The sequence below is a fragment of the Phasianus colchicus genome, chromosome 1 (assembly GCF_987193195.1).
Source record: "Phasianus colchicus chromosome 1, bPhaCol1.hap1.1, whole genome shotgun sequence".
NCBI lineage: Eukaryota > Metazoa > Chordata > Aves > Galliformes > Phasianidae > Phasianus > Phasianus colchicus.
The window spans coordinates 111,901,728-111,915,382 of record NC_143436.1 but is presented as its reverse complement, the minus strand read 5'-3'; the positions used below and the strand labels follow the sequence as shown (position 1 = coordinate 111,915,382).

The window sequence follows — 13,655 nt, the reverse complement described above, 5'->3', positions numbered from 1 at the left end:
TTCTGCTTTCTGACCCAACTCCAGCACTAGTGCTGCAGTAAGCTGTGGGGTACTTCTGGCCCTTCCAGATTCCTTGCTGCCCTGCACTTGTGGCCACAGAGGTTTTAGTGAAATAGGAAGAGAGGGCCAGAAGCACCTAAAGCACAAATAAACAGGGAATAGTACAATCAAAGGAAGTCACAATGCTTGCAACTATTTAGAAACATGGCCAAAAAGGAAACTAAGGAATGGATTTGAAAATCACCAACCAATAGGAGATTTCATTGGGTATGAAGTTCAGCAGAGCTGGGCAGGAAATAGCAATGAGTGTAACAAGCCACCTACTAGTTTAAAAGCAAGCACAAGATAAGCATGCCACATCCTATAAAGTACATTGAGAAGGGTTCCATGCATCAGGTCATGCATGAAATCAACTTCTCAGTCAGGACAGAAAAAATCCAGTATTCATGATGTTAAGGAAAATTTCAAGCGCCCTCTCTGCACCAGTTCAATAGATCCTCCTATCCTGCTGCATCTTGAGCAAACTCCAGGGCTATTTGAAACGCTTTTTCAATCTCACCTGTAACTCAGCCACATTTCTGATGTGATTACACAGGCACAAAATCTTACTGCTATTCACTTCTTTGTCAGTTGAGGAGGCAGCTTGTAACTAGATCCACTGCTTGAGAATAATAAGCTCTTGTGGGATCCAAAGGAATTTCTATGGGTTACATTCCCCAGTCTCATTTTGAGATTGGTCACATACAAAATTATGTATTGAAACAAAAACCTCAGAGAAAACACACATAGTTCAGAGATGGCAGGAGGTTTATAGACATTCACAATCTGCAAGCTGGTGCTAGCAATGCTGCCGTAGGTGAAGCTTAATCACCAGTTTCCAGCACTGCTGACCAATGCTTTTCCAGACCAGAATATTCACTGCAGAAAGTACATATAGTGGAATATGACTGAGTGAAGAACAGCCTTACAATTTTGTAAATAAAACAATAAAACCAAAGTAGCAATTATCTAGAGGCCTCGTTTAATAAAATAATTAGGAATTTGCAATAATTGTCTATATCTGGAACAAATCTTACTTGTTATTCTATTATAAAAACAATTCTAAAATTATAGTGCTGGTATTCAAACAGGGATTCTATAATACCAACCTTACATAACAAACAGAAAGGAGTTATTTAACAGAAGCACTAATAGTACAAAATGATTTCTGAGTAATAAGCCTCTTGAATTGTGTGAAATAATCAAGTTATATAATTAAACAACGTTGCCAATCTTAGTCTCTGATGATTAAGAAAAACCTCAACAGCGTCTACTCATCTTTAAGACTACACAAAATGCTCCCCCCTGCTCCAAGTGGTTGAATTTTCAAAGCTGGTGGGAATTCATACTTTGCATTCCGATAAAGTACAAAAGAAATTCAAGAGCATTTGTGCATTTACACCCAAAATTGTAAAACCTAGAGGCCCATCCAAAAGCCCACTTCCAGCCACAAAGGCTTTAAATATAAGAGTAAGTAAACAGAAGTAGGAGGAGGAACATAGGCATAGAGGCAGGCATTTATAAATTTTATAAATGTTATAAATTTTATTTTAGTTTAGTTTATTTATTTTATAAAATTCTAGATAAGTTTGTGTGAAACTGGAAAATGCTTGGTTTTCTTACCTGTTTTTTCTTACAGTTTTCTTCCCTGTTAAAACCAGGGACAAACAAATAAAGCCCCATCCATCACCATCCAATATTTAAGTATTATAAGAAGAAGGATACCCTTTGCTCTCTGGATGGTAAATAAGACATAAGTTGACCCTCAAGCAAAAGAAACAGAGTCAACCAAGAGGTATCTGTCAACATGTAACTATGCTTTTGCTGAACAAGGAGAAGCTTCTGACTGTGGCTAAAGTCTCAGCAAACACTATATGTGCCCCCATTCAAGTTCAAAGCTTTTCTTTGATGTAATGCACACTAATTGGGAAGAAATTGGGAGAATTTCAAGAAATGCCAATCTGCTTTAAATTTTAGATAGGGAACATTATTTTCTGCAAGACAGGACCAATGTTATTTATCTTATGATTGTAGCCACAGTAATACTTTCTCACAACTTCTAAGGGGTTCAAACTGGGAAGAAGGTGTGCAGTGGGTAGGAGAGGGAGGGAAGATGAAAGCCATTGTTCTGAACTATTTGGCTTTGGAAGATCTCAGTAGCAAGAGAAACAAGGAATAAAAATACTGAACACAGAAACTGTAGGTGTTCTGCTGAGCAATTGTCACTCACATGGCTTCACATAAAACTCCATTGTTTAGAGCCATGAAGGAATACTAGGTGAAATGATAATAGGTAAAAAACGTGGCTTGGAATAACAGCAGGTAGAGAACCCAAACAGCTTCTCTGTCAGTTCAAGCAAGCTGAGTTGGCATGCAAAATTATACTGGGGAGTTTGATTCCATGGAGGAGTATGTTCAATGCAATGTTACTTTGTACAGACTGCCATTTACAACCCAATGGGGAGAATGCAAGAAAGGTGGTGTAACAGAGAAGTCACATCACCTCCACTCTTCCTTATACAGGATCCAACTTTTGTTCTCTTTCCTGCCACCTCAACTGTCATCAGGAGTACATTCCAACCCAACAGCTGGGTCTCCTTCAGGTGATTTTATTGACAAATATTTCACAATGCTGTTATCAGTCTGAATTCATAATGATCCCTGTGGTCAGTTCTCTTTTTGCATATACATAAGACAGATATTTTTCAAAAAAGATAGAGCACGCTATCAAGCAGACTGATAACAAAAGCAAATACATGCTGGGCAAAGTTTCTTGTTCTGTTCTCTCAAACAAGATCACACCAGCCTATTCCAGCTTGAATACCAATGCTGTCAGCAGCCACACAGCATACAAACTTTTTGGTGTAAATGAAATCAATCAATCAATCAAACAAACAAACAAAAAAACACAAACCAAAACCACAACCAAAGAACAACTCACCCCCCAAAAGAAGAAACAAACAAACAAAACACTTGAACACTTCATTTTGACTGTAAATTTGAATGTATTTTCACATATGATGAAATCTTTCTGAATTAGAACCAGCACACTTTATAAATACAGTATTCACTCATTCAAAAAATTATCTTGGAAGTGGAAGGCTTGTATGCTATGAAAAGGTGGGACTGTGGTTGGCTATTCATCTGGGACACCCAATAGAAGCTGCTCTGCATAATAGCCGATCTATTTTAAAACCTATGTGAGAGAAAGACCTGAAAAGAAACGCTTATAGCTCTCCCCATGTCTTAAAATCTTCCATCTCCTGGTAGCTTCACACCCTATTGATAAATAAGATAAATAATCCTATTGATAAATAGCTAATTCAAGCCATTAAGAATTCTTCAGAGCACAGCATCCTTCCATGGTAACACATGCAGGTTTTGAACACCAGCAAAGATCTGAAATCAAAGACCTGTTAGTGTTTTCATGATTCAGTTTTCTCTGCTTACCTTTCTACAAACAGTGGCCTTCTAATGCAGTATTGGAGAGGCAGGTAACCTAATTATCTTGCTGCCAAAGACTAGGGATATTTGAAATGACTAGCCCACTAGAAATGCATGTTTCTGTTGTTCCAGAGGGCTACTTTGCACAGGGTCTACTCCCCAGATGACAGTAAAAGAACCAACGTTTTCACAGATGCTCTCCGCTCTTGTTATCTTCATATCACGCACAATAGCTCAGACTGGATCTTTACAAAACATCATTTAACGATGGCTGTGAGTTCCTTCTCAGTCCTACAGGTGCTATAGCATTGATTCTAATCTCAGAGGTTTCTCAATAGCCTAACCCAAGCAAGGTGGGCAATCACTTGCATGGAAATTTCTACGTTACAACCACACCATCATTGCCACTCCTGTTAGAGATATACAGCATCACTGAAACAGAGATTGTTTTCTGTTTCCTGACGGAGTTATAAAGCACCAAAAGAAATGTCAGGTGAAATTAACATATAAAAGTAGGCACCCGTTTCTCTTGGAGCTTGCAGCATTTCAAAATAGATGGACTGCCAAGCAAAAGTTTCTCTCCAACATTCAAAAAACTAGAAGCTAATTAGTAAACAGAGGTGTTTATTGTATCAAAGCCTAACATTTAAAAAAGTCTGTGTGCTGTGTTTGATTCTGGAATGCCATCGCTCTAGCTTGGCACTGCTCTTCAAAAGCTCTTCAGCCAGAAACCATAATGGTTTGAGAAGCAGCATCTATGTTATTATGAATCATTTTTATTTGCTAGAATAATCCTTAGCTCATCTGCAATTATATGCAAAAAAAAAAAAAAAAATCAGATATTCAAGGATATTAAAAACTGCCTGCAGCTCAATGTTTTGTGTTCATATAGAACACATTTATAGACAGCGAGTCTAGCAAGCCAAGCTAGCTTCATTTTAAATAAGCAAAGAAACTGCTCTAATTACCAAACTAATCTAAAAGAATCAATATTTCTCCAATCAAGATATATAACAAAAACCTTCATGCTATTTACTCAGCAATGGATAATTGCTTCTTAAGTCTGCAGACTACACTGTTCACTTTCAAGCCCATTAAATGTGAAATAGTTATTTTGATTCATTCTATTTATATTCCTCTTACCTCCACTATAAGGAGTCAAATTTTGGAAATATTTGTAATAATTGAAACTTCTCTGCGTTAATAAGAAAAGTATTTTTTTGTAACTAAGTTCATCATTATTCCAGGTGACTGGAAGCTTATTTAGATTCATGGTTTGACTGATTTCTCAAGAGTCCCCTACTCCAGGCACTCCTAGAGGCTCGCTCTTAACTCATACTTAGGGTCAGCATGTCCTGACATTTGCTTGTATTGATATAGCCTGGTTGAGTAGTTGGGATCAATACGTATTAGATTAAGGACCAATATATTAATCGCTCAGGTTGGAAAAGGCCTTAAAGATGATCGAGTCCAACCACAACCTAACCATACCACCCTAACTCTAACAACCCTCCGCTAAATCATGTCCCTGAGCACCACATCCAAATGGTTTTTAAACACATCCAGGGATGGTGACTCAACCACCTCCCTGGGGAGCCTATTCCGGTGCTTAACCACCCTTTTGGTAAAGAAGTTTTTCCTGATACCCAACCTAAACTTACCATTTGCTTTAACTTAGCAAAAGGATTTGATCTGCGTTAGTTCTAAAATGTTTCAGTTTAGCTTTGCTTGGTATGTGAATGGTTTTGTTTTCCACAGTCCTTGCTTCACTGAAGCCACAACAGGCTGCTTTTTATCTATATACTATATACTGGGAGCTTCTCTGTATCCACCAGGTGCAAGGACTTTTTCTTGGGTTTCATATAAATTGTTTTGAGTAATAGTGTACCAAGATAAAAGTTGCTCATTATGGCATAACAAGCAATGGAAATATGTGAAACTGGGGAAAAACAGCTGAAAATCAGCCAAAGGTCACTATGATTAAACTGAAGATAAAAGAGATGAAGTCAGCAGTCTTCTGACAACTGAAGGCCTGTATTGCATATGTTCACAGGATATTAGCATATATTAATGAGTTCTTGGAAAAGAATGAATACATATGCCATTTCCAGTAAATACATCACATATGTATCACATATATGTCTTAACTGTGTATACAAAGAACCTGAACTCTGAGAGTGCATGCTTGCTTTGTCAAGTCACGCAGTACGTACCATGAATAAAGGAATGCCTACTTTCTAACACCACACAAGGGTTAGAGAGTTTTCTTCTGGACTTTCTAATGACAGCAGAAATAATCTTACAGCAACCCTCATTCCTGATCTGTAAAAACAAGACGTATCTTAAGCTAAGCTGTAATCATTTCAAGGAATTGATAGTTGTAGGCACAGAGGGATGAGCAGCCTGAACACAGCAACACCTAAACAGCTCTGCAAGTTTATGTTACCAAATTTCCCAGCACTATGCTGGCTCACAGACATTAATAGTACAGACATTCTCCTATGAGGTATACATCAGAAGAGTAAGCAGCATTGCTATACCTGCAATACAAAAGAAAAAGAATTGCAGGATAAGATGGTTCTCTATCTGAGCCCTTTTGCTGCCGCCTTCTGATATAGATCTAAGGCATCCAGGTGACTCCTTACTGAGTATGGCAGAAGCTCAGGAAGGGGGAACGAGTATCTTCCTTGAGAGTTATCCAGAAATGACTTGCTAAACCACTGCCAGACAGACCCAGCAGTGCAGCTGTCCTACACACACACTGGTTGCTCCACCATGGTAGAACAATTTCTAAAGCAGCCCAGCCACCACAGGAATCATCTAGAGCTCAATGGAGGGTCACAAAGATGATGAGGGACCCAGAGTATCTCTTGTATGAGGAAAAGCTGAGAGACTTGGGACTGTCCAGCCTGTGGAAGAGAAGACTGCAAAAGATCTTATCAGTATTTCTAAATACCTCAAGTGTGAGAGTCATATGGATGAGGCCAGGCTCTTTTCAGTGTGAGCAGCTAGAAGACAAGGGGCAGTGGCCAAAACTGGAACACAGAAAGTTTCATTTCCATACAAATGTGCAAAAGAAAGTCTTTGCTGTCAGAGTGACAGAGCAAAGGAATAGGCTGCCCAGAGAGGTGGTAGAGTCTCCTTCCCTAGACATATTCAAGACCCACCTGGATGCTTTCCTGCTCAACCTACTGTAGGGAGCCTGCTATAGCAGGGGGTTGGACTCTGTGATCTCCAGAGGTCCCTTCCAATACCTGTAATTCTATGATTTACCAGACATTTTCCATCACAGATATATATGGTTGCACAACCTTTAACCTCTCAATCTTGGGTCAAGCCACACTTGTGCATCAGGCTACTGGTCCAAATGAACATGAACACCAAAGCCATGGCAGAAACAGAGACTCTCTGAAGGAGACCATGAAGGAGCAGAGTCTTGTGATAAAATTGGCCTTGCTTTTACGGAAAAATAATAATGTCTGTTGCAACTGCATATCATTCATATTCCCACCTGTACTCCCTGCTGCTTTAGAAAATACTGTCCTAAACGTGTGGCCTTCACAACTTAATGAACATGTGAAAACAACTGCTCCCAATGCAGTGTTTACATTATCAGAGCAATTATAAAAAATACATGCCTTTATAGCTTCCTACAAAGCATTTTTAGTTTGGATTATTTTTATCTCTCAAAATAAATAGCCTTACTAAGCATTCAATAGTCAGAGGATGTCTGAACAAAGGAAGTTGCCCGTATATAATCCAGGTCCATGCTGAGTGTATTTTAAATGAAATGGGCATTAAAGCAAACTTATTTAATGCTAAGCCTTTTGCAAGAGAGTCTATAGGCTAAGGAGCACATTCACCAAATTTTAAGAAACTTAAGTAGGACTTAAGTTGCTTTTAGGCACCTGCTCCTAGGAGCAGCAGTTACCAAACTCTCTGGCCCAAAGACAACTTATGGATCTTTGATGTCCCCTGAATTCCCCTGTGCTCACACTGGTCCTTAACCACCCTAGTAGGACTCACCAGAGGTGGGTCCTGTTCCCAAGGTAGCCAGCACCTTCTGACAGTGTTGTTCCTTCCTCTCAGCCTCCTAGGGAACAAAACATAGTGTGGTGTAGTCCCACTGTTTTCAAATATCAAGAGGACGGAGTGCTTCACAAAACACAGCTGGTACACTTGTTTCTTTCAAATGAAAATCAAGAGAGCTGATCTTCTGTTGTCTCTCTCCTAAATGGAGGCTCAGTAGTTAGAGGAGGCATACTCAAATGAAAGATGTGATAACAATATTCTCTCCATATTGAAATAGCTCAGAGCCACACTTCTCACTTGGCATAAGAACGCTGCATGCAATAACTCATATAATAAACAAACAAAAAAATCCAACACTGAGAAACAACCCAACCTATTCAAGTGTTTCTGAACTACCAAGAAAAACTATTCCTTCTTATTTTTACAGTGTCCCATCTCAGTGTGCTATCTATTAAAAACAGATGGGAAAGAACATTACTTTTTATGTTGTGCAGAATTGACTCTTGGCTTAAATATCATCCTACACCAGACTAACAGTAGGGAATATGTCTCTGGTTGCAGCTTTCCAGAGTCTCTCAGAGTAGAGGCCTCTGCTTTACAGGCTTTGAAGCTGCCTCTTAATGCTGATAAAATAAGTACGAAAACAGAGAATGTAAACGGTTTCTAATGTATTCTACACCTCTCCTTGCTTGAACTAAAAGAAACATGTAATTGTGACTGTCATTACTGCTTTTGTGATCCACTTCTTGTTTTAGTCTGCTAGATCTTTATGTCCACAACTGCTTTGCAAAGGTTTTATTTTTTCGCCCAGCTAACTTATATTAAAAAACAAATCTTCCAACAACTGTTACAAATTGCCACACTGGTGAGACTGAAAAAAATATATCCCCCAGGATGATATACTGTAAGGACAAAACCAGCAGGTGATACCTGCAGGGCCTCTGCTTGTGCACAAGCCCCAGAAAGAAAGGGCAGCCATTAGGAGATGTGCAGACGTAATTCAGTCTCCCTGCACTTTATTCCCTCACCTCCTCCAGTGTGTGCCCATTGGTACCAGTTGTGCTCTTGTTCATGAAATGGAGATTTGTTCTGCGTCAGAAGTGTCCACTGGGACACTGAAAAGCTCTCAGTGAAATTTCTCTAATCCATATTAATATCTATCGACCCACTCAGGATTTATCTGAACAATCAAGAAGGCGAAGGCTGAAGGAATTATTCAGGGGATTATTCAACCTGTGCAGCTTCCAGCATGGCCATCCGCCTCACCTGGGACATTTCATTTTCAGAAGAACCTTCCATGCACTATCAACCCGAGATAAAAGAGTCAGGCATGCACTATGGAGGGCACAGACATCAGGCTTTGCAGTCTGCAGGGCTGGGTTAGAAAAGCCCAAATTCTCTCTTCTCAAAGCAGAAACAGGGCTTAAAAATTCACCAGCTGTGCATAGTTCATACAATCCTGTCCTCTCAATATATTTTAGCTTCTCACTAATGCTCACATTGATAGCCTTAAACAAACGGAAAAGAAAAAGAAAAAGGAAAAGGAAAAGGAAAAGGAAAAGAAAAAGAAAAAGAAAAAGAAAAAGAGGCAAAAATCGCGGCTGTAAAAACTGAAAAATAAGCCAAAAGGCAGCAAATACATAAAAACAGGTTCTGATGCATTTCTGTGGCATTGCTTACACACAGCACCAAGCTCAAGAAAAAACACTGCAAAATCAGCTTTGAAAGCAGTTGGTCACCATTACAGCATAACAAGGCTGTTTCATCTGCAACCCTTACCCACTAAAGCTGCAGATGGTCATCATTAGCCAGATTCAGGTAAAATGGCTAATTGTGAGTGCTTGTGCAAAATTTTGATCCAAGAATATGTGGAGGTTGTAGAAGTGATAATTTGCCCATCCAGTATGATCTGGGATAAATGTTTTAGCTCTCTCTATAGCAGGATAAAAAAGCAACTTATGGGGTTACCTTTGCATGAAGTGAATACAGACTGTGGCTGATACAGCACACGTTGCTTTGTGAGACTGAGCTTTGAAGGGAATCTCACAGAAATGAAAGTTTTGTGGGAGATGTCTTGTCCTATAATAGACCTTGAAAGGTTATAAAATACCAAAGCAACACTGTGTGTTTGCAAAATCACCAGAGTTAAATCACTTTTCTATATAAAAAGCCACTAATAGCCCGTGAAAGGGGCAGAGTACCACAGAGATCATCATTAAAATGTCAACAGCTGACACTAGCCACTCCATTTTTAAAATTTTGTCCTGGAAATTTCTGTCCTATTGCTGTGTCAGTGGGATCTCAACAGCTCATCAGCTTTTTGCTTTTGCTGCCACCTTCTATGGAGGAGAAACCACCAAAAAAAAAAAAAAAAAAAGTCTGTTGCTGTAACTGAACATTTTCATATCTGGTTACCAGATAAAATTTAAAGGCTATCTGGCTTAAAGGCAGCCCGGACTGAGATGACTTCAGAATCAGCTGTCAAGACATTTCCAGGACCTCTGTAAGAATCACTTCAAAGCACATTAAGGCCACAGTTCCAAGTACACTCCCAAGGAGGGAGGAGATAATTTAGCATTTAAGGAGTTGCCTCAATAAGGGTTTATCTGTGATTGAGTCTTTGCTGCAATTAATACCAACAGGTACAGCATGCATGAAAGCACACAAGTCAACTCTACAGCACACACCAAGCTGAAGCACAGGTTTCCCTAAACTAAATTCAAAGAGTGGGAGATGTTTGATTGCCTCTCCTGGCAATCCATAGAGATCTATGAGAAAAACAGGATGTGCACCCCCTTTTTTTTCTAAAAGCATCTAATTGCTACAGACAAAACATAAATACAGAAACGTGGGGGATGATTTCTTTCTTACCACCACCACTGTGGACCACTTCTTGCACCTGGCAACACTCAGAGCAACAGGAGAATTCCCATCTCCTCCCTCCAGGAAAGTACCACTGCTTATATTTCAAGAGATTTGCTTTCTCATTTGCCTATAAGCAAAAAAGATATTCTTCAATGAATGAGGGTAAAAATATTTTGTTTAAAAGCAAAATACAATGCAAATAACACAGAGCTGCTAATCCCACTCACCCATTCTTTAGCTCAAACTCTCCCTATAAATGTTAACTGTCTTTCTCTTTCCTTTAGGTAAAGAAAAAAAAGAAAACAAAACCAAAAATCGACTCCATCCCTCTTCCCATGTACTAATGTTACACTCTGCTCCACATGCATCAACTACCTTTATTTTCAGAAGGTCTGGCTGGCACATATCTATGAAATTAAAAGCAAATGTGCTCTATTTATATTTAGTAGTAAAATCGCAGCTCCTATTCAGAAATGAGAAGGGGTTTGCATACTGAAGAACTAACCTACTTTTCCTAGCTTTACTAATAAGCATAACAAAGGGTATTTCTTCTACCTACAAAACCCCGTCTTCATAGAAGTTATTTGAAAATGAAGCAGAAGCAATTATCTATTCTCAAAACACACACTTAATCCCTATATTTTATTAAGAGCGGGGTTTTTTATGATCTTGAAGCAATTAAGTTAATCATTATTTAATTTTAGATTTACTGAACTGAAGATTTACTTCAGACACAAGCTCACTTTCCACATAATTTAGTCTCAGTAATTAGAGATGCACTTTACCCAGAGGTGGCTTGTTTAAAGCATGCTATCTGATTTCACAAGCCCTGCAAACTGTATGCAACGTTTATGTAGAAATCTACAACTCAAACTTCAAAACAAGAACATCCCTCAATAAAATCTGATTTAACAGATTGCGAACCTGTTTTTCTCAAAAATAAATGATAATAATAAAGCCATTCAAACATCTATCCTGCAATTCAGGCAATCACAAAAGTGAATGCACAACATTTATCAAACCCACCAGTCGTTTTACCAGAGTTTAAAGATGTTGAATCATAGTTTATCCCAAGTTGGAAAGGACCCATAACAATCATTGAGTCCAACTCCCAGCTCCACATGGGACCACCCAAAAATCAGGCGATATTTTACTCAGGTCTTATTTTAATCAGGATGTAGGGCCTGCAGAAAAATGCATGCATCTAAGAGAATGCCCAGCAGACATCTGATACTGGAAGTAACCAGAACTCCACAGAATTCTGTGACAGTTGTATGAGAGAAGCAGAAATGACAACCAGGCATATAGGCTTATATAGTGAGTTTAGAACCATAGAATCATTAAAGTGGAAAAGACTTCTCTATGTTCATTAGATTCAATGGTGGTCCATCCCCACCATGCCCACTAACTGTGTTCCTCAGTGCTTGAACATCTAAAGGGATGTTGACTCCATCACCTCCCTGGGCAGTCGGTTCCAGTGCCACACCATTCTTTCTGAGAATAAATACTTCCCAACCTGAATATTTTGCACCCTACACCATTCAAAAACTATTTTAACTCTGACCTACTTCAGAGAACTTTGTGCAACCACACTGTTGACATCAAATCACACCAACAACTGTTAGTGAGCCATTCAGCAAGCCGGTAATGCTCTACCTCAGCTTTAGGTTTGTACACAATTAATGGCATCAATGCCAGTCCAGCTGGGCTGGCGCAGCTACCAAGGTCAATTTTATGTCAAAATGTGTTTGCATGGTTTTGGGGCAAAGGGTACCATCATCCATCATTTCCGTTAGAGGCAAGGGAAACAGATGACCAGGCAAGCATTTTAAAGGATTACATCACTTTCTACAGTTCTCTCTTGAAAGCTGTCCAACAAAACACAACTGCTCAATGCTCAGATTCAACTGTTTTCAAATCAAGAAAAATCTCATTCTCTCCAAATATGGAAACTATAGATTTATTTCAAGATTTTAAAATCCCTACTGTTATGATGTAATTTGGCTTTCTGCACAGAAAGCGCCACATAAACGTGGCATCAACCGCACACAAGGCTTTCATAAAGACTGACAAAAATTAAAACACGAAGCTACAAAGACACCGGGACATGAAAGTTTTACTGAAGGGAGATTACTGAAAACAAAGGTAGGTAAATTTAGGTAAGATATTAGGAAGAAATTCTTTTTTCAGAGGGCAGTGAGGCGCTGGCACAGCTGCCCAGAGAAGCTGTGGTGCCCCATCCCTGGAGGCGCTCAAGGCCAGGTTGGATGGGGCCCTGGGCAGCCTGAGCTGGTGGGGGGCAGCCCTGCCCATGGTAGGGGTTGGGGTGGGTGGGCTGTGAGGTCCCTTCCAACCCAAACTATTCTGTGATAGATTTTCAGCTATCTGGACTTCCAGAAAACATTAAGTAATACTTTTCTGTGTGGCGTTGCATGAAGCAAGCAAGTTGGAGACCTGTCACTTGGAGCTGACATCTGTAAGGATCCTGCCCAAGAGAGACGGTGACAGAACAGTGTGGAGAGAAAAAGCTGCAGACTTTCCATGAGTCACTAACAAACACACTAAATAAAAAACAATATCAGTTTGCTGGTTCATTTTCATCAATTACAGCTTACATAAAAGATGACAGCAGATGATGACAAAGTTGGAAAGCAATTTCAACAGAAATGTGAATTGAATGTCATACAACAGGTACCACAGTCTTAAAAGCTGGAGCCACACGAGCAAGATGGAGAGCTCCTAATATACAGTGCATAACTCCACATGTAAAACAAGAAGCCCAGACAGATGCTGGAAGCTGGTGAGTGCCAGGAGTAGAAGGGCCTCGATGCACTAGCTGATCTTAGCACAAAAAGGCTGCAAGTCACCACAGAGATGCAGCTGTGCAAAATGCTTATGCAATCCTGGGATATATCCAGAGAAACATTTCCAAGAGAGGCAGAAATACATGGAAATACAGAGAAAAATCTGCTAAAATCCCATTTGGAATATTGTGCAAGACAGACCACCTGTGCTCAAAAAGAAAGCTCTAGAAACAAGAGAATCTGACAGAACGCTTCCACACTGAGAGTATGCACAGTGACCTGCATGCATGACCTGAACAAAATGATTTAGATTGGATGCATTTGCCCCTGTAAGACAATAAAGATAAATGTGAGAAGGGGAATAAGCTATCTGAGCCAGAAAGGCCGCTGATAAAAGAACAGAAAAGCATCAGCTGATCAGAAGCGGGTTTCAGAAGGAACCAAACCAGAATAGCAGTACTCTTGGTGAAA

The 13,655-nt window shown here is 39.6% G+C and overlaps 1 protein-coding gene across 21 annotated transcripts in view; it reads right to left on the bottom strand.

The window, feature by feature from the left end:
* The window catches only part of AGPAT3 (1-acylglycerol-3-phosphate O-acyltransferase 3), a 91,527-nt gene that overhangs the window by 39,753 nt on the left and 38,119 nt on the right, over positions 1-13,655 (bottom strand). For 8 of the 21 annotated variants that reach the window (XM_031594631.2, XM_031594622.2, XM_031594623.2 and 5 more), the window contains one exon: positions 10,387-10,507. The exons of 6 other annotated variants lie outside the window; for them this stretch is intronic. Coding sequence is in view for 2 of the 15 variants with exons in the window: in XM_031594630.2 (XP_031450490.1) it covers positions 10,387-10,507 (121 nt within the window). In the remaining 13 variants the exon portion in view is untranslated. Of the gene's footprint in view, positions 1-7,509; positions 7,577-10,386; positions 10,508-13,655 lie in introns of all 21 variants that reach the window. 7 more of the 21 variants (XM_090123254.1, XM_090123265.1, XM_090123335.1 and 4 more) reach the window with 2 other exon arrangements.